Raw genomic sequence first — 25,981 nt, 5'->3', positions numbered from 1 at the left:
GACGACCCTGGGGTTTTCAACGAGGTCTCTAACGAATTGTCACACTGGCCTCTTCCGGTGATGGTCGGTGGGGACTTCAATATAAACCTCCCGACAAACTGGTCCTTGAACGATGACTGGGTGTATAAAGGACGTAAACCCAAAGTATTTCGTTCTCTCAAGGATCTGTGTCTTGTACATGGACTTGTGGATAGCTGGCAGACTTCGAATACTAATATTGGTGACCCTGGCTACACCTTTTATTCAAATCCACACCGCACGCATGCCAGAATTGATTATATATTACTCTCAAATTCACTAATTAAGAATTGCCATACAGTTAAATTGCCCAGGGTATTATCTGACCACAATCCCTTTTTTGTACACTGACTATTAGACCAACTAAATCAGAGCCTATTCACTGGACATTCGAAAAAGTATTACTGAATGACCCTCAGTATCGTCTCCATATGAAAGATTGGATTCCCAAGTTCCTAGTTGAAAACATTGGTAGCACGTCAATAGAGGTTGTTTGGGATACTTTGAAAGCTGGGGTCCGGAGCGAGACTATGTCATATTCATTTAGGTCAAACAGGCGGGAGAAAGAGGAGATACGGAGGTTGCAGGATGAGCTTATGTTAGCAGAAGTAGGACTCGTAAATGCCATCGGTAATAGGGACACTACTGGGGATATCTCTAGTACCTTAGCCAAAGTAGCAATTGCCAAGGCAGCGATCACTAATATATTTACAGATAAGGCAATCCGGAACACCACGGCACGAAAAGAACTAATTTATGAAGTTAATGAGCAAGTGGGCCATCAACTGGCAGTGAGATTGCGACAACAGGTCAATGCAAACTTGATTAGGGAGATTATAGATCCAGTGGCAGGGCAGTTAAAAGACTCAGAACTGATTAGGCAAGCATTTTGGAGGTTTTATAAAGAACTATATATGAAGAATGGCAAAGGGGACACGATCGAAATTGAAAGGTATCTAGAGAATCGTGAAGGTGTAAGCCTCGAGGTAAATACGCAGCAGACATTAGAGGAAGCTCCTAACATGGAAGAGGTATTGACCGCAGTCAAGAGCCTCTCTAAAGGGAAGGCAACAGGTCTGGATAGCATCCCTTCGGAGTTCTATGCTACATTCATAGACAAAATTAAATATGTCTTAAGGGATCTAATTATCCATATTTTCTCCGGGGGGGGACCGCCCAGCTCCTGGTCCAGGGCCAAAATCGTAATTTTCTCTAAAAAAGGGAAACCCCCAGAACATCTAGGGTCATATCGCCTCATAACCCTTATAAATGCTGATTCCAAAATATATTCCAAAATCTTGGCAAACCGAATTGCACCTATAATACACAAGGTAATTGCCAAAAGTCAGCACGGTTTCGTTCCTGGAAGGTCAACGATAAATCATATCCAGAGGGTGATTACGCTTTTAGATGGAACAGAAATTACAGGAGACCCTATGGCCCTAATTCTGTTGGATGCAGAGAAGGCCTTTGATAGGGTCTCCTGGCAGTTTCTCTGGAAAGCAATGGCGACAATGGGATTTCGAATCAAGTTTATTCAGGCGATACAAAAAATGTATATTAATCCTAGGGCTGTTGTATCTGTTAATGGAAATCTAACCAAGGAAATTATCATTTCCAGGGGAACTCGCCAGGGGTGCCCATGCTCGCCATTGCTCTTTGCAATATATATAGATTCCTTTATTCGCTATTTGGAGAAAAACAACAACTTAACACCCATTATATCACAGGGGTATGCTACAAAAACATTAGCATATGCTGATGACATTGCCATAGTCACCGCAGACCCATAGTAGCAATGCTGACCATCGAGGCCGAGGCCAGGAAATTTGGGCTGGTTTCTGGCTACGCGCTAAACCATGGGAAGACACAAATCGTTCTAAACCAAAAAATTGTGATGGATGATCCAAGGGTGGTGAAGGGAGCGACATACTTGGGAGTCACAATTTCCTCAAAGCTGGAGGAAGTCGTGGACATAAACCTTAAACCAATGTTGAACACAATACAAAATGATCTACGACGTTTAGATAATCTCCACTTGTCCATTATTGGGAGGGCAAATGCAATTAAAATGGTGTATTTTCCCAAAATACTATACTTATTTAGGGAAGTCAGTCTAGAATTTGAGTCAGTGGTTTACAGTAATAAAACGTACCTTTTCTAGATTTATATGGTCATATGCACAACCCCGCCGGGTATATAAATATCTTACCCTTCCTAAGAAAAGAGGCGGGTTAGCTCTTCCCAACTTAAGGAGATATTATTGGTCATATGTATTACTCTACAGTAAGGAACTATTGCTAGGGGGGGAAAACGATTAGCGATTCAGGAAGTAGAGTATAGGAGGGGAAAACATGGCGACCGGCTAGTTGCGGGTCGCGAGTGCACGGAGGTGGTGGTGGCTGATCTGTGTGTGGGAGAGTTGTCTTCGGCCGGAGGATACTGACACCGACAGGAGTGCGGAGCTGGGCTGGGCTGGGCTGCTGAAGAATCTTGGAGGATTTTGTTTCGGGTCTCTTTCTGAGAGCAGTGGTATCGCATGGAGACGAACGCCACGGAGCCAGCAGGCGAGGACGGCAGCGAGCCTCTGGAGGCGGGGTTAGTCGATGGTGGAAGCGCGGCGGAGGAGGCGAGTCCCGCAGCAGTCGGCTGGACAAGGGCTCCCCAGGAGGTAGGAAGGGGGAGACGGGCGGCGGCAAAAATAGCACTGAGAGCTGGTGGCGGCCGTGGTAGAGGACTGGAGCCTCGCTATAAACGCCAAAGCAGGGAGCAGCCAACCGGCTCCTCTAGCTGATGCTAACACCACAGGTACGAGGGCGGACTCGGGGAGGGCCGCATATGTATTAAGGAGCGCAGGCTTGGCAGGAGCAAGTAAGGTGGAGGTGGGAGATTCACAAAAACAGCCGGAAAATTTCAAAGAAAGGAAAGGGCAGACTCGAGGCAGGTCATTAAAGCGGCACAACGCAGTTTCGAGCAAGAAAACAAAGCATAAAGTAGCTCCTTCCCCTTCTCTTAACACATACTTTAAAACAATCCCAAAAACTCTAATTTTGCGACCGAACATCGACAGGGTGAGTTCTGAGCAAGGGTGGCAAGGCCAGATCCTTCCATTTAGTCCCAATAGGTACCAGGTTCTAGGGGAGGATTCGGGAGGCTTGAGTCAGGGAGAAGGAGAAGGAGAGGAGAGTATGGCTGACGGAGGAGAGGTGGATAAGGCTGTAATAAGCATCTCGGGCAGTGAAGACATGGAGCCTTTGACGGTGGCTGAGAGCAAAGTAGAGGTCATAAGGGAGACGCAGGAACCCTCAACAAAAGAAGACAATTTGCACTCTGGGGGAAACACAGGGTTTCAAGATGAGGCTAATCCAGATATACATATAGTCACCCTTCTGAGGAAATTAGATAGAGATATGAAGGAAGGATTCCATGTTGTGAAGGCTAATCAGGCAAGCATTCAGGCTTCATGTAACAGTTTAGAGGCCAGGTTTAGTGAACTAAGTCAGCGCACAGAGGCTCTGGAGTTAAAGGCTAAGAAACTCCGCGAAGAGGTCGTGACCAATCAAAAGGAAATTGATGAGATTAAATTTCGAGATAGAGCACAGGATGAAAGGATGGAGCGCTTAGAAAATATGCAGAGGCGTAATAATTTAAAAATCTTGAAGTTGCCTGAAAGCAGCGAGGGTACAGACATAAAAAGATATGTGGCGCATCTTTTGAGCACAGAGTTAGAGCTAGAGATAGATGAGGAGACTATTTTTGCTGACATACAGAGGGTACAGCGAGATCCTTTTAGGTTGAATTCTAATAGGACTAAACTGAGGAAAATTTTAATTAATTTTTTGACATATAATCTAAAAGAGAGTATCTTGTCAGTTGCCTTGAAAAAGAAATCCTTAACAGTTGACGGAGCAAAAGTAGAAATTAGATCAGATCTGTCCCCAGTAACGGCGAACAGGCAATGGGAGATGGGAAAGCGAATGGAGCCTCTAAGGAACTTGGGTGACACAGTTCAGCTTAAATTTCCGGCATTTCTTAAAGTTATGTGGCGAAATAAGATGCACTCTTTCCGTACAGTTGAGGATGTGGATGACTTTATTGAGAGATGTGCAGAGATGACACGAGATGCACCCACTCTAAATTAGGGATTATAATTGATCCCTTTTGTTATAGGCCTAAGACAACAAATGTATAAGATTACTCGGAACTAGAGAAGCACCACCACCATCGCCCTCACAAGGCCTATGGCCATGGGCAGACAGGAAGGGTTTTCCAGAGGGAGGGGGGAAGGGGGGAAGGGTAGGGGGTGGGAAGTGGGGGGTGAAATAAAAAAAATTAAAATTAAAATTAAAAAAAAAAGGGGGGGGGGTGAACGCAGAGGAACATACCGCTTCAATCTTTCAGCTACTGGTGGGGAATTCCAGTTATGGCTATTTTTAGAGGCACATACACGATAGTTACCACAAAAAGGTCAAATTTAAGACTCATTATAGCTGTTTTAAGGTATGGAAGGTCGTAAAGAAAATATTAGGAATAGGACTAATTTCACATTATACTCCGGTATTGAATAATCCTATTCTTCCTCAAATAATTTTTAAGGATAACTGCGTAAACAAATGGTATAATTTAGGAATAACACAATTAGGGGATTTCTACACTACTCCGGGGATTAAATCTTTTAACGCTCTGAAGGAAGAATTTGACTTAGATTGGCAGGATTTCTTTAAGTACCTCCAAATAAGGGATTTTTTAACTCATAAACTTGGGGCAAGGATACTCGGGGAAAAATGTACGGTAGTAGAGACAATTATACACTCTAAGAAACACTCAATAGGAGGTGGGGTTTATGGTTGATTGCTGGACATGTTCCTGAACGATTTAGATAAAACGGCAATGAAGTGGCAAAGTTAAATGTTAAATGTTAAATGTCGTATACTTGTAAAGCGCACAGCTGCCCCAGCAAAGGGGCGTCCCGGCGCTGTATACCGCTGGGGAACCCGTCCTGGCTTTCCCTGTGGGATGGTCCCTACTGGGAATCCCCAAGGTGGAGCCAGGCATCCCCGGCGTTGATGGGGCCGTTGTGGAGATTAGGCAAGCTAATGCCCAGAGTTGCCGAGTGGGACCCCTGGTTAGAGTAGGCACCGATGCGAGAATTATCGAGTCCGCTGACCCTGGTCCACGACCCTGCCGCGTCGGGAATTGAACCCTGGTCCCGGACTGACTCCTGCTTCCGGGTCTGCCGCCTCTAACCAGTGAGCCACACCACTCCACAAAGTAAACTAGAAATCTCAAAAGGAAGGATTTTTATATTCCTATCAGCTAGCCCAAACCATTCTTATTTCCACCAAACTCCAGGCACAATTTTACAAAACCTGCTTCTTTCTCTACTATACACCCGATAAGATCGCAAAATGGGGAACCGGCAAGGGGACTTGCTGCCCGAGATGCAATTTATTTAAAGCAGATTCCTTTCATATCTTTGCCTCTTGTCCAATGTTAATACCTTTGACACAAGATATAGAGAGGTTCTTAACCTCAGTTCTTCGCAGAAATGTCACTTTGTCACATGAAGCAATGGTACTTGGGGCGGAAGACCAACCTTGAGAGTGGCCACGATTTTATATTCGTTGCTATGGCAGTCCTGCGGCTATCCCTAGCCTCGGCTTGGCTTAACCCGCTACCACCCTCCTTTCAACAGTGGCTAGCCAGGCTCCTAGCTGTGTATAATATTGAGATAGCTATATATAAGCGGAAAGGCAGATCGCGACGCAAATGGGGTATGAAAATCTGGACTCTTACACAATGGCGAGACGCACAAAACTAATCATTATTATCAATGCTGTTATGTATAATATCGAGATAGCTATATATAAGCGGAAAGGCAGACCGCGACGCACAGGGGTATGAAAATCTGGACTCCTCTTACACAATGGCGAGACGCACAAAACTAATCATTATCAATCCTGTTATGTATGTATGTTATTGCTTTTGTTGTTTTCCGTGATGCCGGGAATATATTTTATACATTTTCTATAATGACCATGTATGTATGACAAGAACAATGTATAGCACATGATGTTAATGTGTAGAATGTTTACCTGTCCGGGGAGGAGGGGGGGAATATATATGTTAAAAAACAATTAAAACATTTTTTTTTAAAAAATGAAACCACATTAAAACCAGGCAAAAAGTGGGGGGCTAACTATGCAAAAGAGGCACTTTTTCATAGCAGACCTTTGAGCCCTAAGGCAGGGTGCATGATATTTTATGTGGGGACATGTCTGCATGAGCAGATATGTCCCTGTGATGTCTAGTTCTATAACTAGATATTGCAAGTGATCAGGGAAGCAAACTTAAAAGCATGGGCTGGACACTGCTGAAAACGAGTTCCCCAGTTACATGATGGCTTCACTGAATAGAAGGATGTTTGGTATCAAACATCTCGTATTATTGAACTCACGCTGGTGTTGGTGTCGGATTTCTTAATACATACACACAGATGGCACCTTAGAGACGCCCCCTGAAAACCTACCAGCCACTGGTATATTGACTAACTGGTTCATGCCAGCCTGCCGCCAGAGACAAGTTTCTGACCCCCAAAGGTAAGGGCCTCCACTCTCAGGAGGTCAGAAACAAAGCTGCTTGGGTGAAGGGTGTTCACACCCCCTCCCACAGGCTGACCTGCTGATTAGCATTCCAAGGCAGGGGAGCTTAAAAGAAGCCACCGCCTTGGATATGAGAGACTGGCTTCCCTGACAAGAGAGATGTCAACTCCCTTTGTCCAGAACCCTATGGCACCTGGACAGGTGGAAATATTAGCTAGTCAGGGAGACATGCCCACCCCCCAGGTTAGTGCCGCCCCTAAGCTGGGCTACCTGAAGGGAACATAACTTTTCAGAGTTGGCCAATTGGACGATGACAAACTTGGGGATTCTGAGTCAGAGTAGTGATCATATGGGGGTGTAATAACCCCAGGGGTAAGTAGCCCATTGGCGGCTAACCCTCACTCCCCTGAGCGCCCCTAAATTCAGTATTTAGGGGACCCCCTCCCCTGATACCAGATTATCAGATTCTGACAGATCAAGTGGAGTGGACAAAGAAGAGTACTACCACGAGAACTGAGGAGCAACAAACAGACTTGGAACTAACGCTGCCAACCTGACTGCTGCCCCCAACAATCATAATTGTGTCCTTGTGTAACGTAACTGGTGCTCATGTAAAGCGCTCTAATACCTTCGGGTCGAGTTTGAGTTATATAAATCTGCAAAAAAAAAAAGAAAATAGAAGCAGACTTGTCCTGTCACTATGCAGTCTCCAAGAAACCTGGAAGGCTGCCAGTGCTTCACCAATTGCCTGAAGAAACTCCCTTGGAGTAGAGGAGCTACTCCCCTGCAGCCGCAGGCACCTAAGATGCAAAGTGACCCATTGCGTGTGCAACCCAGCTGTCGGGTTTGCCCCTCTTCTGAAAAACAAACACCAAGACGCGAATCTGTGACCGCTGCCACCAGACACCTCAAAGCATGTATGCACCCGCACTGAAGGGCTGGAGTTTAAGGGAGGTGACGGTGCCAAAATGGGTCCCAATTAAGCATGGGCGAATTTTGCGGATCTCGCGTTCACGAATTTTGCGGATTTGCGGATTCGCAATCCGCAAAATCCGCGAATTCCCGCAAATTTTTTTTTTTTTGTGTTCGCCCGTGTTTCTGCCAGTTCGCGAGGGTTTTTACAATTTCGCAATTTGCGAACTTACCTGTCGGGTCGCAAGTTTTGCGAACTTGTTGTTTCTACGTGTCCAGCCTGTTTGGGACACTCTTCTTCATCACTGCCACTCTCTGTCACCACTGCCACTCTCTGACTACTCATGCCACCCTCTGGCCCACCCATGCCACCCTCTGTTTCATCACCACACCCTATGGTTGTCCAGTGTACATTATTTTCGGCAAAGCAAAGCACACCTTCCCTGCCTCAAGTGACCTGAATTAATTTGGGGCTGATTAATGTGTCACAGAATATTTTTTTAGCTGGCACCTGCTTCCTTAGTGCGCCCTGATTAGTGATCTTTTGCACTTGCTAAGTGCTTTCATTGTTGCAAAATTAGTTACAACACCTGCCCTGCCCCAACTGACAATAATGAATTAGGGGCTGATTAATGGATTTTAACTTCCAGCCTGGCTCCTGCTTGTCTCCCTTAGCTGTAATTCAGGACCTTTGTGGCATGTGTGTAACTATTCTGAGGTTCAGAGCAGGGTCACATAATAGTTTCAACTGGCAACTGAACTCTGGAGGGGCCCCTCAGGAAGCACTACAGGAAATGGCTACTAATGATGAGCCTGAACTTTTGAACCTGGTAAGTAGTTACTTTCAGTTTTGCTAAAATCGTATTTCTGCAATTTTGCACTTATTCGCGGGGCGCGAACTCACGCGAACAGTGCGAGCAAAATCCGCTGCTCGCGGATTTGCGGATTTTGCGGGAGATTCGCGAATCTCGCGGATTGCGAATTTCCCGAAAATCCGCAAAATCCGCGAGCGGAACGGATTTTCCGCCCATGCTTAGTCCCAATACCCACAAGAGCCAAGTCCACGCTTGGGTTTGCCCAGGCTGGACCTCATCGCCTCTGGAGGCCTCTTTCAGCAGGTCCCCTCCAACCATGAGAGTCTCATGCACACGAATCTGACGTCAAAAGACACCACTAAATCCAAGTACCACAGCACGAGGATAAGGTGACCAAAGGTGCCCCACGTGCCCGAGGATCTAAAAGGTCGAACCCCTCCCTGTGGGTTCCCCAGGACTGTTGCCCCAGTCCCTGCTTGCAGACTCTGTAACTGGACTGTTCTCCCATTGAAGTGAATGACACACCCAACGCCTTGACAAACCTCTGTACCCAGATAACCCAGAGCCTCCTGAGGTGACCTGCTGGTGTGGCTGTGAACTTTGCCCCATACTCACTATAAGTCCTGAAGAACAGTCCCGTTAGTCACTGCTAAGTGCCCAAATGCAATACAGGTCTGTCCTCCAAAAGAAAGCATTGACGTTCCAGAAAATGCACTGTGTCCATTTCTGAAAACTATAAAAATTAATAACTCGAAAAGTACTTATCCGATTCTGAGGAACTTGGTATCTATATTTGTATAAAAGTACATGCTATTTTTAGGTCTCGGCTGGCGAAAGCAGCACCCATGCGCAGCGCTTGTCATGCGAGAGCTTCTTGGAATCAATACAGATTCCAAAGCTCTCGAGGCAGAGTTGAAGCCCCGTTGGTTTGCGTCATCTTGCATGCAAAACGCTGGCTTCTCATTGTAAAGGAGGCTTCTTAGTCTCTCCTTGTTGCCGCCTTGTCTCCTTTTGGCCATGGCCACCGGGATTTGATCTTTTTCCGGCAGCGTGACACTCTCCTTAATTACTCACTACGCACTTTTTTTTCTCACTCAGCTTTGGCAAAGTCAGCTGCGTGTTTACTTTCGCATCACGTTTTCTCTTAAAGTGACCAGCGCAGCTTACTTTGGCAACGGGTGGCAACGAACAGAACAGCGTGCAAGAGAGGGCAGCAGCACCTACAGCCACTCCACAACCATGAGGATCTACCTGCTTGCAGCCCAACACACCGCCGCAAACCAGGAAGCAATACCTGGGTGTCCCCCACCAGCAGAGGACCGCCGCACAAGTGGAGATGCTTGAGTCGGCAGGCTCAGGGGAGCCAGGGCACGCGGTGGGATCGGCTGCCTTCGCGTCCCCTTTTCCTGGCTGGATCCTGCAGTCTTGGGCGGAGCCGGAATCATGTTGCAGAGGAAAAAAGCTGCATATGAGGTTCGCAGGGTGATGGGGGGTCTTTGACGAGGTCATCGCGAGTGTCGGAGGTAAGGTGTGCAGGGGGCAGAAGTGACAGCATGTCCTATGGCCGCGGAGCAGGAGTCCTTTGTTAGCATACTGTAGCGCTCTATTATGCAATTTAAAAGTACAGGGTGCTGTTCCCAGCATTCCGCCCCCTCTTAGTTTCTTGTGCAGCCCTAAAACACAGGTAAATACACACCATCCTCTAGTTTCAGGCTCCAGAAGGATGAAGGACTGAGTGTCCGGTAATGATGTAATGTAAATGTAAATTGATACTTGTATAGCGCACTACTCACCCGCAAGGGACTCAAGGCGCTTGCACGAATAGCGCTGTGGAACCCATCCTGGCTTTCCTTGTGAGGCGTCTACTCCTGGGCACCCCCAAGGTGGAGGCCAGGCATCCTTTGCGTTGTGGGGGCCGTTGTGGAGATTAAGCAAGCTATTGCCCAGAGTTGCAGAGTGGGACTCCATGATTGGAATAGGCACCGAGGCGAGAATTATCAGGTCCGTGGAATTTTGAGCCCAAGACCCACCGAGGCGGGGAATTGAACCCTGGTCCCGGGCTAGACCTCTGCATCAGGGTCTGCCGCTCTAACCATTGAGCCACATGCATCCGCGGTTGCATGTGGTGGCAATATGGTTGAAAGGGGCAATTTGAGTTCAATGGGGCCCAGTGGAGAATAGTGCGATGTAGCCGTTGCTTACACACACTGGGACTGCAAGGTACCCAGTGTGGGCTACAACTTCCCTCGTGGAAGGAGCAGGAGTGTTTTATATAAAGCACGTAATATTTTAGTACCTCAAAGGTGAAAGTGAGGGGCAGAGTGCAACAAAAAAAAGTTGCACGTTTAAAACTATCTCCATAGAGACAGCAACTTTATTATTATGTCCTACGGGATAGAGGATAAAAGTAGTGCGAGACAGGGTTATGGATGTGTACCCTGTAATGTGGTCAACATGTTTCTGTCCTATATGACATCTAAGTTCAAGGCATTCATCAGGACCAAGATCTTCAGTCACTGCTAGAAAAAAACGTGCAAAAGTAAAATAAAAAAAATACTACTCTTGACTAACCAAGCGTCGCAGTAACAATCAGTGCGGTAGGTCAGATGGCCCTATGAACAACGTGTACAGTCTGACTCTACCATCTAAAGAGTCTCTCACCACGTAGATTCTTCTTACGTTTTACAGTGGTGCTCAGTCATAGAGTCTGGAGGTAACAGAAGACATCTGCTTTGCTAGAGGGTCAAACGACTTTCATTGTGGTGTGCATAAGTTTCCTTGATAATATTCCTTGAATTTGTGGGTAGTTGAATCATCTTCTGTCCACTGTGCATAATACATTGCTTTACAGAGCAAGCACCACTTATAGTTCTGAGAAAAGAAAGATTCCAAGCAGCTGTAAGAAAAACTCTGCTTTATTTTGGTAATCATTGTTTTAATGGATGAAAAATTCTGTATGTACATGAATACCAGTTATTTTCTAAAATATATAACTTTAACTGCATACTGAGATTACTTTGTGGAGGTAAGGTGTCGTAACATATCAGAGGTCCGAACACATTCTTATCCCTCGACCTAAGCCTTGACTGAGCTACCTTTGAGGTGGTAAGTGTCGGAAGGGAGTAACATGGGATTTGAGAAAGAGTGCAGTATGGAGAGCGGACAAGCAAGCTGTAAATGAGAGCTACTACCCAATATGCCAACAGCTCCCACAAAACGTTTTCGCAGAAAGAAAGTGGAAAGAGAGTTACCCAAAGACCATAAACAATAAGTCCAGGGAGGACAAGACCTTAAGTCCAATGCGGAGGTAGAGAAAAATGATTTCATGGTCAGTGTACACCCTAAGAATAGTCTTCTGATCGAGGACACAAAAAAATACATACATAAATAAAATAGGGCCTTTCCAGTGCATGGAAAGGGACTATATTTTTCCAATAGTGAAAAAAATAATTCAATGTACAATTCTGCACCTATCGAATATAAAGTACAAGTACATTTTGTGAATTAGAGTACCATAGGGAATACACAACTTTGGTAGATGTCTGACTCACAAAGACTTGTAATATACTCCTAGAGGTAAAAATAACACTACAGGAGTAGATTTCAACCACTGTACTATTACTACCAGGCTCTGAGGGCCGTGTACCACTGTTCCCCGAAGGACTCAAGCAGAAAGACTACATTTTTCCAGATCTCCTAGAAAAACATGGACAGCATTTGCAGGGATTCATATGCAACACCACCTCAAGCTCCCTTTTGTTTGCTTCCTCTAGTCTCTGTAGAATAAACCTTCACCTTTACTCTAACTCCTGGCAGCAGACCCAACCGCAAGAAATTACTTTTCATTTATTGTAAAGACACAAATGAAAAGTCAGTGGAGTAACATTTAGCTAAAACAACACAGTTTTACAAAGAATCCTGGCAGAGCTGAAAATTATATGAATGGCAAGCCTTTTTTGAGTATTTATATACACTTCTCTTTACATCGAGGTGGCCAGCTAAAAATGAAAGCAAAACAAGCAGGATTCAGGCTTTACTTTCCGCTAATACAAACCACAAAAAAACACATAGTGCAGCAGAAAACTGCATCACACGCTAAAAAAGGTTGTGGTTTATAATTGCAATTTGGGGTACTTTTGGTTTTCAAGAAATGTACGCAGCATTTGTTATTTATCAATGTGATATGATGACATTTATCATGGCACATGGCTCACGAAACTAATGTGCAATTTCCATTCCCGGTCAATGTGTGTTAAATAAAAGAGGTCTATAGAGTACTTAATTTGTTAATAAACTAATTGCAGGTGCCCACATTTTTTCTTAGGATGTCACCAACCATTTCCCCACCTGGCGCCGTCCACCACACCACTTGGTACAGTCCACTACCCCTTGCTTGCTTTAACACACTTCCAAAACGGTCCCTAGCCCCTACATGTATGTACAATGAGCAAAGTTTAAGTGCAGCGAACAATCCCTATCCCCTACATGTATGTACAATGAATAAAGTTTAAGTGCAGCGAACAAGCCTGCCCTTCCTAAACAAGAGTTTGAGTGGGGTAAGATGGGGTTGAATAGTGCACTTTCCAGCCAAGTTGCTAATCACATTGGCTAAAAGGTCTAAAACTCTCAAACAATACTCTGAAAGGGCACGCAAGAACTGTTCCGATGAATTCATGGTTCAGTTTGGCTAGGGAAAGGGCTGGAGTATGTGAAGAGGTTCTTTGACCCGTGTTCCGTTCCTCAGTCGTACAGTAGACGAAGTGTTTAGGCACTGAAACCCAACTTAGGATATGAGCACCCTATGGACAATTATGCTATATACCAAAATGATTCCGCATATGCCACACTGCAATTCAACACTTTTGCAACCAAGCAAGTACACTTGTGCAAACTGAGGGACAAAGGAAGCTGCGGCGTAACCAGTGCTTCAAATTGGATGAAATGAGTGGTTTGAAAGTGGGGGTTGCCAAAGAAGCACAACTAGGCATGCTTTACAGGAACTATGGCCTACGTACAGAACCACTAGAATTACACAATTTTGTGGCAGCAGCGTTTTTCTGCAGAGTTCTGAATTTGCATTTGCCACACAATACGTCATATGTTGCATAACCTTCAGATTCTAAAAAAAAAAAGAAGTTTCCATCTCAAACACATCAAAAGTTACTAAAAATGCGGCAACAAGTGTTTCCACATAGTGAAGGCACTTCGTTCGCAAAGGTCGATTGGCGACCTTACTGTTGCTAATGGCTATACTCGGGTGTTAAACTGGTAATGCAGTAAAACCTATGCCCAGATAGTTTTAATACATGTAAAAAAGACAAAATAAGGACATCATTCTATCACACAAGGTGCAGCATAACTCTGAATATTTTACCTTTCCGTGATGCATAATTTAGTCAACTCTGGTCCTCACCTGCCTATGTAATTTTGAGCTTGGCCTAAAACATTGGACAGATTTATAAATAATGTGAGATTCTGAAAAAAAAGAATGATAATATGATGTTGTGAATAAGGCATAACAGAGGTCTGTGGCATGGGAAGTGCCATTGTGAGCATTTAAACCGCTCCTGTTCTACGCTTTACACCACTTTCCAAAACAACCTCTCCCTCTGTGCTAGTCACTTGAGACATCTAATTTTCACATTCTAGAATCCCTTCATTGATCACACCTCATTTCATCTCCTTCACGTCATTATCCTCTCGCTTTCACGCAGACTCTCACTCATTCCCCCACCCCAGATTCTCCCCATCTTGGTACCTCTTTCACACACCTTCCCATAGAATCAAATTACAATCGATACATGTGACCAGGCATCATTGCCAAGGATAGGACGCGTATGTAATCTGAACAACTTTATGAACAACTGATGGTCACTGTGAGTATTTACAATAGACACTCCGTTTCCCTGACGATTCCGAATATTTTACAAAAAGCATTCTTTCTTCTGCTGCAATTTTGGGTTGAATAGTTCAAAAATAAATTACATCTGGGCATAAAGAGAGAAACCAAGAACAAACTCATTAGAACTCTGGTGCAGTGTGGGCAGAAGAGGCCACATTGTTACTGAATACTGGGCTTATGCTGCTGACTCTAGAAGGGGTACAAAAGGGGGTGGTGATGTACCGCTTTTGGCCGCCATAAGTGTGGCAGGGTATACTCAGACGTGAGTCCCTTGCTCACTTTGCCACTGGATTCAAGCAAGCCGGGCTGAAGACGGCTGGAATGCCAGAAACCGGTCCTCGGAAGCTTGTTTCCGGTCCAGGGGAGACATGGCTTGGCAGTTCGGGCTGGACTGTTCCCATGAGGCACAGGGTCAGGCTGATTTGCATATAGCCATGTCTGAACTGGGGTGGCAGTGTGGGCTAAAGAACGGTGATGGATTAAACCCAGATCCTTTAACTGGGTGTGAGTGTTTGATTGATTCAGATGCTCCGTCCATCACCACCCCCTTTTGTGCCGCTTTTGGCCGCCATAAGTGTGGCAGGGTATACTCAGACGCGAGTCCCTTGCTCACTTTGCCACTGGATTCAAGCAAGCCGGGCTGAAGACGGCTGGAATGCCAGAAACCGGTCCTCGGAAGCTTGTTTCCGGTCCAGGGAAGACATGGCTTGGCAGTTCGGGCTGGACTGTTCCCATGAGGCACAGGGTCAGACTGATTTGCATATAGTCATGTCTGAACTGGGGTGGCAGAGTGGGCTAAAGAACGGTGATGGATTAAACCCAGATCCTTTGACTGGGTGTGAGTGTTTGATTGATTCAGATGCTCCGTCCATCACCACCCCCTTTTGTACGACTCTAGAAGGTGGGCCTTCATGAGCACTACCCATCACCTAGGTGCTATGTAGAAGCTGGTTGGATGACCTATGTATTCTACTGGGAGAAGGAAGCACATGGAGAGAGATACGCCAGCAGATCAGCTTTAACACGAAGCGCCACTTGAAATATCCTATAAAGGAGTTACACAGCAAAAACAAAGTATTTGCTTTAGCCAGTCCTATATCCGCAAACAAGGAGGATCCCAGAGAAAACCCGTTTGATGGAGACATGCCACAACATTCACTAGAGGACCCATTTAAAAGAAATTCTTCATAATGATTCTCGAAGAAATGGCTGAAATAAAATAAAAGGCTAATTTGAAGAGACATACAAATCACACAATAGGCAGTGCAACCTGCTCTACACTGCACTCACCTGTACAGTCCTGAGATACGTACACAGCTAGGTTAGAAACTTCAGAGGAGATACGTACTGCTTTTCTGAAAAGGGAAAAACAAAAGAGTAATTACTAGACAGCAAAATTCATTCAACTAGTGCTGCATACAACCAATACATTACTTTTACTCAGTGGATTTCTAAAGTCACCAGTCATCTTTAGGTAGATGGAACACTGGTCAACCTTCTATGCTTGAACTATAGTCCTCTTTAATCTTAAATCAGTAAGTAGTCCTAGGCCATACAGGTCTATTTGCAGCGTGCCCTGTATTCCTAGGGCAAGCCTTTGAGTAACAACATTAACATCAGCTATAAGTAGGACATGATGTGTAAACGTAGCGAAGTTCTACAATTGTCCAGTCCTGAATGTCTGTTTCTCTGTGGATCTGCGGGTTACTGAACTTGCAAGAAATACAATTATTTAATGTATTATTTATGCATATATTACATATATACCTAAACCAAGATAGCAGAACAGAAATCTGCCACAATGAAAGTATTCACCACAAATCCTCTTGCAGCATTTTTTTATGCGGGATGTCCCCTCGCTCTTTTCTTACAATTAAACAACATTTGAGCCTCGTCAGTGTACATGCTGGAGACCACTACCAAGCACCAAAAGAGGTGATCTACCTCTGTGATAGATTTTATTTTGGAGGTGATGGCCTTGGGCTGTCAAAGTCAAGTATGAAGTGATACAGCCTTTAGAGGAAGGAAGACTTCCACGCATCTGGTGCATCTCTTCTCAACATAACAGGAGAGGTTTACACAGTTATTTAGCTGCCTTACTACCGAGGTTGCTTGGCTGATATGGATATTACCAGTTCCCTTGTATATATGATATTACCCTGTTACCAAAAGTTCTAGTTGCCTAGGATATCACTTTTCCCAGTTGCCTGGTATATCAGCATGCTTTCCTGTTGTCTGGTACAACTGTGTTTTTCTCGACTATCTTGTATAAATGTGTACTACCTCACAAGCTAGTCGCATGGACGTTTTGCAGGTTATCTGGTTGCCTGGCCGATTACTGTGTAAACATATTGTTATAATCCTCTGTTTCTTCTTTTGGTACGTTCCTTCCTCCCCTTCTTTCCCTTTATTTTGCTTTGGACTCTTATCCTTGGAGCTCATCTTAGAATGTTGGTGCTGTTCCACCACTGTGAGTAGAGTGAATGGCCAATAAAGGTGTGCTTGGAACCTACTCTGTTTCCTGGTGTTTTTACTTCTAACACATATACAAACTACAATATAGCAGCAACAAACACTTTGAGGAAGGGTACATACCGTTAGAGGTTAGCAAGAACAGTCAATTCTGAAAAATAAGAGGATCACCCCAGCCCCTCCTCATCCACCCTGCTGACAAACCCTAGCTGGAATCCTAGAAGGGCTGAACCACTGTGTTCTAGAACTCAGTACTGCATGTTGCTCCTTGGCATAGTATGGTTGGCGGCTGCACCACTCTGCTGCTCTCACCTGATTATATGAGCGACGATGGACGGCCCGTACCAGTCCCCAGCTTTTTTCCCTGAGCTTTTGCCGAGCTCGACAAGGTGGTGGACTCCAAATGGAGCCCTTGGGTGGTCGCTGAACCAGGACAGAATCTTCCGGTGGAGATGCTCCTTTGCCGCGTCCTGTGGACTTGCCTTTCGGATGGAAGCCATGATATCCCATCGGGTACTCGTTCGGTCTGTCGGAATGGTGGCACCAGGGGTCCAGTTCAGGGTTGAGGACCTGGAGGGGGAGCCGGTCAGCAGTGGCTCCATCTCCACCAGGTTCACAAACAAAGCTTCAGGCCATGTCCAGGCTAAGGGTAGCAAAGTAAGAGAAGAGAGACTACATCAATGTCTGAACAGACAGCCTTCAAAAAGACCATTTAGAGCTAAAACAAACTCGGAGATACATATAGAGAAATATATAAATATATCAAGGGGATGGATGGAGTAATGGGCATAGCACTGAACTTGTGCCCTGAAGTCAACAGGTAAAAGAAAAGCTGGTCTCACTTACTGAACATTCGCATGGGGCAGATTGCACATATTTTTTTCTTTTTAATTCTTTTTTATTAAACAGTTGCTCGATACATCTCCATATACATCAGTACACGGTATAATAGGGCACCATTGGCTAAAGGAGTAATACAATTTCAAACAAGTGGGTCTCACAATTCCTCGGCCCAACATCTTGGGTCCAAATCTCTTCAATTATAACAATTTCCCGGCTCTTCTACATATTTACTTCTATATTTTTCCCAGTGGGTCCAAACTTTTCCCCATTTTTTGGGGCATCCTCGACTAAGATAAGCTACTTTCTCTGTCTGCTGACACCAATCTAGAGCTCGTTTCCAGGCCCCCACCCTCGATGGATCAGCTGCCCTCCATGATCTTGCGATGTTCCTCTTTGCCACTCCAGAGGACAGCATAAGCCATGTTTTAGTATGCTTGGGCCAAGTTAACTCCCCGGTCACTTCCAGTAGATGCCATCGTGCCTCAACTGGGACCTGCACACCCACCACTGCAGCGATCGACCAGGATACCCCTTCCCAGTATTGTTGAATTTTGGGACATGCCCAAAGGATGTGAAAAAATGTTCCCACCTCCCCACAACGCCTGACACATTGACTGGAGTCACAGCGGCCCAACCTTTATTGCAGTGTTCAAGGAATGCTTGACCAGTGCAAAATCATAAGCAGAATCGTCTAAATCTTGCTGGTATAGCAATTGCCTTAGGGCTCTGTATGGCCTCAGCCTAATCGTCATCCTCCAACAGTCCCAAGTCCGTCTCTCATGCCCCCCTCAAGGGACCCAGTGGATCTGGCAAGTTATTCATGATCTTACAATATGTAAGAGAGACAGCCTTGCCCACCGTTGGATCAAGCAGCAGCCTGTCCTCTAGTGGGGAGAAATCAGGCAGCAGCTCTCCCACCGGTATGTGGCACCTTAAGTCGTGCCTTAACTGTAAATAGCGAAACCATTCTCCATCTGCCAGCTGGTACTCTATCTACAGGTCTTCAAATGTAATCCTGGCCCCATTCCGCCAGATATCCCCGAGGTGATCGATCCGGATGAGGCTCCACCTACGGAAACACAACAACTTCTTCCAAATGATCATATTCCCATAACGGGGTTAAGTATGTAAATTTGGATTCCCACCCCAGCAATTTTAGTGCACGTATGCACTTCATCAAACCAAAATAGGGGGTTAACTGTTCCGTAGGAGGGGTGCCAAGGGTCACCCAACCCATCAGAGGAGAAAGAAGAAGGAAACCAAAAAAGGAGAAAAACTGAAATCCTAAGTCCAGAACCCACTTGTCAGAGGCAAGCACATGGCTTGTCTCTTGTTGCCTTCACACACCCCGAAGGATGTCATGTTTCATCATCGGGCGTTTGATCTCAGTCAGGCCGGTGCTGCAATGCCAAACGGGTTCCCCAAAGGGACACTGTAGCGGAGATCTTTTTGGAACAGCCGTCAGATGAATGCGGGTGTGTGGGGTTGGGGGGAATCCTATGTGAAGGGTCAAAGTGTGTGTAAGACGTTAAAACTGGCTAAGGGATACCTGGAATCGGTGCATTTATTGGGAAGGTACCCTTGCAGAATAAAAAACCCAAAGGCGTGCGTTACTCCAATGGGCGTAATGTGCCCAAGTAACTTGAAAGGGTTGACATGTTTCGCGGCTCCTTGGTCACAAGGATCTGTGCCGCTTAATCAGGGCCAAAAAAAGCCGTGGTGTGATTGTGCAAGGGAGTGAAGGGGTAAAACCCCTTGTGAACTCAGGGCGGGCCAAGACTGTGAAACACTACAGCGAGGCCGCAACTAAATAGTTGAACCACTCCTGAGGAAACCTAGAAAAATAAGGAGAAATGCTCCATGGGCTAGAGCACAGGGTAACCTGCATCTTAACAGGAATTTCCGTTAGTGTGCTGGCTCTCAGCAACTACTCCTCCCGACGCCTGCACTTCAGCCTGGATATCTGCACGGCCCAGCAAGATATGGCAAGGGGTCTCTGAGAATCCAAAAACCCGCCATGGACGTCATTTAGGGGTCGCACCTGTGACCCTTTGCTCTGTCCGCATGGCTTTTTTTCACAGAAGGACTTTACTAAGCATTGACATGGAGAGAATGAAGGCGTTTTCAGACATATATTCAGACGCTTGGCACCCCTTATCCTTAGCAAGATTTCAACTGGTGTCATTTTTAATTGTTTAATCCTCACTTCCCTCATATTACCAATGTCCCTCTCCATGCAGCATACTTGTGCACATGCAGTAAACCGTCGGATGCATACAGTTGCACACTTCTAAAAACAAGCTTCCATTCATACACTATCCAGTTTCAGCTTGATGCCGCCAAGGTGAACCCAAGTTCTGCTGATAAATGCAACATAAGTGGCTTGAAACAGTCCAACTCCACATTGGTAGTGGCAAACAGTTCTGCCACAAGGGAAATATCGCATGATTTATTTTTGTACAAAACATTTCATACATATTTCGTAAATACACTATCCTGCTTCACAAAAGGCATTGCAGAAGTCAGCTCTCCGTGTCTAGCGACTACGTCTCAGTGCCCCCTTCACTTGTACATTGTGTTACATGTAGAAGATCAACCCCCCTAACCCTTCTCCCTCAACCCCACATCACACACTCTCAGGCTGCTTGCTATTGGAGTGCTTTCTCTCTGTGATCATTTGGGCCCCATGCCCAATGGGGGGCGGAGGGGGAGGGGGGGGGGGGGGAACGGTATCAGGTTCTCTCAACACTCAAAGTTTTTACTGCTGTTCATCAAGCTACATGTTAGTTTCTTCAGGGCCATCGCTTGCCACAGATTTGGTATCCACGCCTCCGTAAGGAGTGCCAAATGTTTTTTTCCAGTAAACCGGGATCCCCCTTATGCTGCCCCTCAGACATATCCCAAGAGTGCCCTTGTTTCACCATCCTCGAAGAATGTCCCATCTCATCCCATCAAATGCTTTCTCGGTGTCTAGTAGTCCCAGAGCAGCACCGAGAACTCCTTATAAAGAGCACGTCAAGCCATCCGGGGCCTTATGGGATTTAACACCTTCAATGCTTTAGCAATCCCCCCCCCCCCCCACCCCACCCGGTGCTGGGTGTCCCTTAAATCCCATTGTTCACGACTAGCTCAGCTCATCATGAGCACAGGAGCACTGTACTGCATGACGAGCTGAGCTCGTCATGAGCATGGAAGGGGTTAAGGGACTTCACTGCAATTAGCACCTGCGTATGTGTCATGGTTCATCCATAAATTGTTTCCACTCTGGGGGAACTCGGGGTAATGTGAGGTTATCTAGATAGGAGGCAATCACAGTTGAGTCTTACCCACTTAAGGTGGGGAGATTTGTATAGAAGTTAAGGAAAACATCTTGTTTCCCTGCTCTTTGTGTGTGTGGTCAGCTTAGGGGTTTGTTCCTTCATCATTTGTTCTGCCCAGGATTTCCTTGCCAAAAATGTATCTGTTTTGCTCTACCTTTCATAGAAAGGTTGTTCGAGTTTCAATAAGGTTATCTATGCCTTTTCAATTCCTAGGGCTCTAAGTTACCCTGTAGTTTATTTTACTCCCTTTCAGTCTTCCGAGTGGGTTGACGGTTTAAGCAAGCAGTCTACTCTTTCCAGCTCTCCTAGGAGTTGGTATTCACTAAGTTTAGCTCGTCTCCTCTTGTTCACCATTGCTGATACGGCTGCTCCCTTAAATGTTGTCTTAAAAGCATCCGAGTGTGTATCGTAGGAGGTATCTTTGGGGTCATTATCATTATAGTCACGGATAATTTGGGCCAAATGCTCTAAGAAGCCTACATCCGTCACAATAAAGGGTGGGAATTTTTTTAGGATCCATCTAGCTTCCACCAACGCAACTCCCACCTGCATAGCTATTTGGCTATGGTGCCCCCTTTAATATATGTTTCAATAACCCGACTAATCATGTCCCTGGATATAAAGAACATATCTACTCTAGTATGACTTGTGGACCTGAGAATAGAAGGTAAATTCATCTTCATGCGGGTAAAAATGCCTCCAGTAATCTATCATACTCAGTGCTTTAAAATGTGCATTCAATTTATGTGAAGCCGACATCGTGGCCTGTGTTTGTGGCGATCTATCCAATTCTGGATGCCATATCTGGTTAAAGTCCCCACCCAAAATAATGCTTCCTTCTGCCGACCCCAATAGCGTAGATAGTATACATTCTAGAAAGGCTTTCTGATGGGTATTAGGTGCATGCATATTGATGAGAGTGTACTGGAAGCGGACTATCGACACTAGCAATAATATGCTTCTGCTTTCTCTGTCTTTTTGCACCTGTTGCATTTGTATTGGGAGGTCTCTCGAAGAGAATCATTATCCTGGCTTGTTTAATTTCCCAGGAGGCCCAGTACTGTGTTGGGTATCCTTGTGTTTCATTTTTAAACTGGTCTTGCTACAAGAGATGTGTCTCATGTAAGAAGATAATATCAACCTGTTGTTGGTTCAGATAACGCCAGACAAGACATAAGTTTTCATGGCGAGATAAGACCCCATATATTCACGTTGATGTATTTAATGCTGTAATATGGAACCCCAGGGGACTATAGTTTGGCAGATTCATTTCCCAAGGGCAGTGTGATGTATTTAGTTGTTTGTTACAAATCTAAAAGTACTCATAACTAAAGCGCCCCTTCCTGGTTAGGGGGAGCCCTTGGTCCTAGGCAAATTCGATCAGGAAGCTGTTTCACTCGGCCTCAAGCTTATGGCCAGAGGATGCTATGCATAGTATATAGTTGTGTATCTGGCAATCAGGAATAGTGATGGTGCCCTATCTTACCTCTACCCTCCACATGTCCCCTGCTTGGTATCTCATTGAGCCCCCAACTCTGTAGAGTAACCACTATTTACCCCACTGTGATCTCAATGTTTCCCATTGTGCGATGCCCATTTTCCCAGTTTGGTCTCCTAATACCTCCTCCATGAGAGGGCTTTTCCCGCTGGCAAGTTATGAGTCTATTTGGAGTCCGGCTCACTCCTACAAGCCTGACCTGGCTGGTCCTCATCAAGAACCAGACTCCCTCCAATCTCTCTAGAGGGGTCAGTGTGGGGTCTGGTGCTGGTCGCCTCTCAATGGTGGTTTCCTCTGCCATTTCCTTTCTATGTACGGTAGCCTCCTTTCCTGGTTGCTCTCAGCTCGGTTACCCAAGACCCTACTGCCTTCTTTTCGAATTTTCCCAGTTTTCTCTTGAATCTTTCCACATGAATTGAAGCAATACAATATTTGTTTTTTGTAGAGTTCCATTTTGAAGGCTCAGTGTTTCAGAAGCGTGGTCGGTGAAAGATCCTGAAAGAGGGATACTTCACTAACAATAACACACAAAAAGACCAAGGAATATTTAAAGACCAGCGGGTGCAAATTCCCAACAAAATGGACACAACAGTATACCCGGTTCTAATATTTCTAATCAAAAGATTAAAGAGTAAGCTGACAATCAGTGTTCTGACCAATACCAAAAGAGGAAAGAGCGTCCTTCAGGACAAGAACCCTCACCCACGATGAAGTGACATGGTTCATCATAGGGTTCCTCATCACACCACAACACCAGGTCCCGGTCAGACGAAATGTTTCTATTGTGACTTCTCTTCTAGAGCCTTTATAACCATTTATGGATGTCTTTTTAACATCATTTAATATGCACACTACCCTCTCTTCAAGATACTAAAGACATTCTGAATATTCTGGAGAATCTATCTTTTTATCTCACTATAGACTTTCTCATCTCTTGATGTGGAATACAGGTATAGAGAGATTGCACAAGATGAGACTTTGGATATGGTAGAGTTTTTACTGCTTAACAACTCTCATGATTAGGTCACACCAAGATCTTTTATTATGGAGTGTGCTAAGTTGGCTAAGAAAGAAAATATTGTAAAGTTTGAGGAAGGAATATATCTATAGGTATCCGGAACATCAATGGGCAGTACATTTGCCCAAAGGGTAATCTTGAGATGCACAGTTTTGAGACCAACTACATTTATTCAGAAGAAAATCTTTTTTGTTTAGGTGTAAAAATATGGAAAGGATATATAGATGACATTTTGGTGAACTGAAGAAGTGAGGTTGACACTGTTTTGGAATTCAATACCCGGCTCAACTCTAGAAATTGATTTTTGAGATTCACTTGCGAATATAGCAAGGATACGTTGCCGTCATTTGACCTGCTTATAAACCCCTTGGATTGAGTTCTAGAGACTGAACCTATGGATCGGAACTCCTTATGGTCTTACAAGGGATTTCATCCCAGAGCACTGTGAGAATCTCCCTAGAGGACTGTTTCTCCAGATAAGGCGTAACTGCTCACAAGTCTCTAGACTTAAGGAACATGCATGCGGTTTAACCACCCAATTGATACAGCAGGATTACAGTGAACGTTTGGCGGGACTAGCATTAAACAAGCATTTGCAATGCAATAGTTCTCGCATTATTAAAGTTTGAGTTATTGGTGTTGCATTATTTAGCAATGCCAATAGCTCAAACTTTAATATTGCGAGACCTATTGCATTGCAAATGCTTGTTCTCCTTAGTCTTAATAAACACACAAAAAAGCATTTGCAATGCAAAAGGTCTCGCAGTTAGGAGATTTTAAGCTATTGGCATTGTAAATAACAATGCCTTTTATTTATGTTTTTAAAAAGAAAACAAAAAAAGGCACTGTTATTTGCAATGTCAATAGCTCAAACTCACGTCAATGAGCTATTGCATTGCAAATGCTTGTTTTTGGTCCGTTGGGAGCTGAAGCACAATATATAAATCTTGTGGCGAGGAAGACTTATGAGGAGGTAAGAAGTGTTACACGTGAGTAGTGAGCGGTGTTACATGAGTAGTGAGAGGCGAATAGTGATAAGCGTTACACGCAGTGGTCAAAGTGGGCGGGATAGGCAGGGCACGGCGTGCCCCTACTACTTTAATTTAATACAGTCCGTTCCCCTACTTTATTATTGTAGATATGGTCCCAGGACGGCTGAAATAGCCCAGCCTTTCCTGGCTGTTCAAGGACGGGTGGGCACAGAAGGAAAAGCGCTGTTGTTTCCTTCTTGCCTAGAGAAGTCAAGGACAGTGCCCACTTCTCCTGCTCCACCACTAGCAGACGCCCCTCTCTCTGTCTCTTATGCTCTACCTTTTTGTCATGCTCCAGGTCACTTGTTGAAAACCTGATTTTTCTTTCCTCTGCTTTCCTTCATTTGTTCCCCTGTGAAATGGATCCAAAAAAATAAGAGGAAACACTTTTGCTGCAAAGGTCTTTTTCTAACATTTTTCTATGCCGCCTCGGGAAGAGAGAAAAAAGGTATAACATTTGAACAATAAATACATAATTAAAGAAAGGAAGAAAGAGTGATCGCAAATTGGCCTGATTGATTTTATTCACCCCCAAACACATTAGAGGCACTTTACAGAGTTTGCCAGCTAAGCGCTACTTTTCTTATCTTTCTTTGGACAGCATTTTTCCCCAAGTGGAGAAGTGCACCATTCATGAAGGTACTGCAATACCTGCTTGATGAGTGGATTGGAAAACGTTTAATGTGATCCTTATCAATTGTTTTCTTTATTTTAGTTCATAAAATGTGTACTGCAGCTCTGTGTTCAGGTATGTGGTCTTTTTAAACCATACTGCCTCTGTTTTGTAAGGATATAAGCAATGGACACTGAATTGGATACGTATCCCAATTTGTGAATGTATTTTAATGTCAATTTGAATTAAATAACGTAATGAGCTGTAACTGGTCAGTGAAATGCAAAACAAATACTAAACATTGGTCTGTTTTGCTCCTTCTGGCCACACCTCTGACTCCGTCCACTGCCCCAATCCCTGGGTTATTTCCACCCTCCGATTCTCCGCCCACAGTTCCCCTACTTTTTTTCAGCCACTCCGACCACTGGTTACACGTGAGCAGCGTTACACATGACCACTCAGGCCCTGGGCGGGGGATCAGTTAATATTCCTAACTCTGCTGTTGCTCGAGGTCGGAGCCTCGTCACACAAGTAGTGTCCAAAACCCTTGTGTGCTGCGCTTTTCCCGACTATTACTTTACCACATAAATCGTGCATACTGTAAGCTGTGCAGGTTCACGGCTGCCAATCAATGTGAATTCCGGCATTCGGTTTGGTTGTAAAAGTGAAAATAACCAGGTGCTCAAGAGGTTTCTTTGCACCAACTTCTCGCTCGGCACTTCTGTCCTCCTCACAGGAAGAATTGTGCCAACCTCGTCCCCCTTGCTCGGAAGGGTTCCTGGGAGCAATGGGTAGGGGAGAATGGGGGGGCAGTATTCTCTGGAACAATATTGTGCAATATTCTACTAACATGCGCCTCCCTCCAGTTGTCAGGTCTCTCAGCACTATTCAGCTGCCGGACAGCGCGGCAGGGGCTGGGGGGGGGGGGGGGGGGGGG

General features: G+C 45.1%; 1 protein-coding gene across 3 annotated transcripts in view; it reads right to left on the bottom strand.

The window, feature by feature from the left end:
• ATG4D (autophagy related 4D cysteine peptidase) overlaps positions 1-25,981 on the bottom strand; it is a 154,601-nt gene that overhangs the window by 76,849 nt on the left and 51,771 nt on the right. For all 3 annotated transcript variants that reach the window (XM_086959070.1, XM_086959071.1, XM_086959072.1), the window contains 2 exons: positions 17,034-17,364; positions 15,540-15,604 (listed from right to left, as the gene is read on the bottom strand). In XM_086959070.1, coding sequence (XP_086815196.1) covers positions 15,540-15,604; positions 17,034-17,364 — 396 coding nt within the window. The remainder of the gene's footprint in view (positions 1-15,539; positions 15,605-17,033; positions 17,365-25,981) is intronic.

Source organism: Lissotriton vulgaris, chromosome 1_1, assembly GCF_964263255.1.
Source record: "Lissotriton vulgaris chromosome 1_1, aLisVul1.2, whole genome shotgun sequence".
In the NCBI taxonomy this organism is placed as follows: Eukaryota; Metazoa; Chordata; class Amphibia; order Caudata; family Salamandridae; genus Lissotriton; species Lissotriton vulgaris.
The sequence above is the reverse complement of the archived record's forward strand: the minus strand, read 5'-3'. Positions and strand labels throughout refer to the sequence as shown.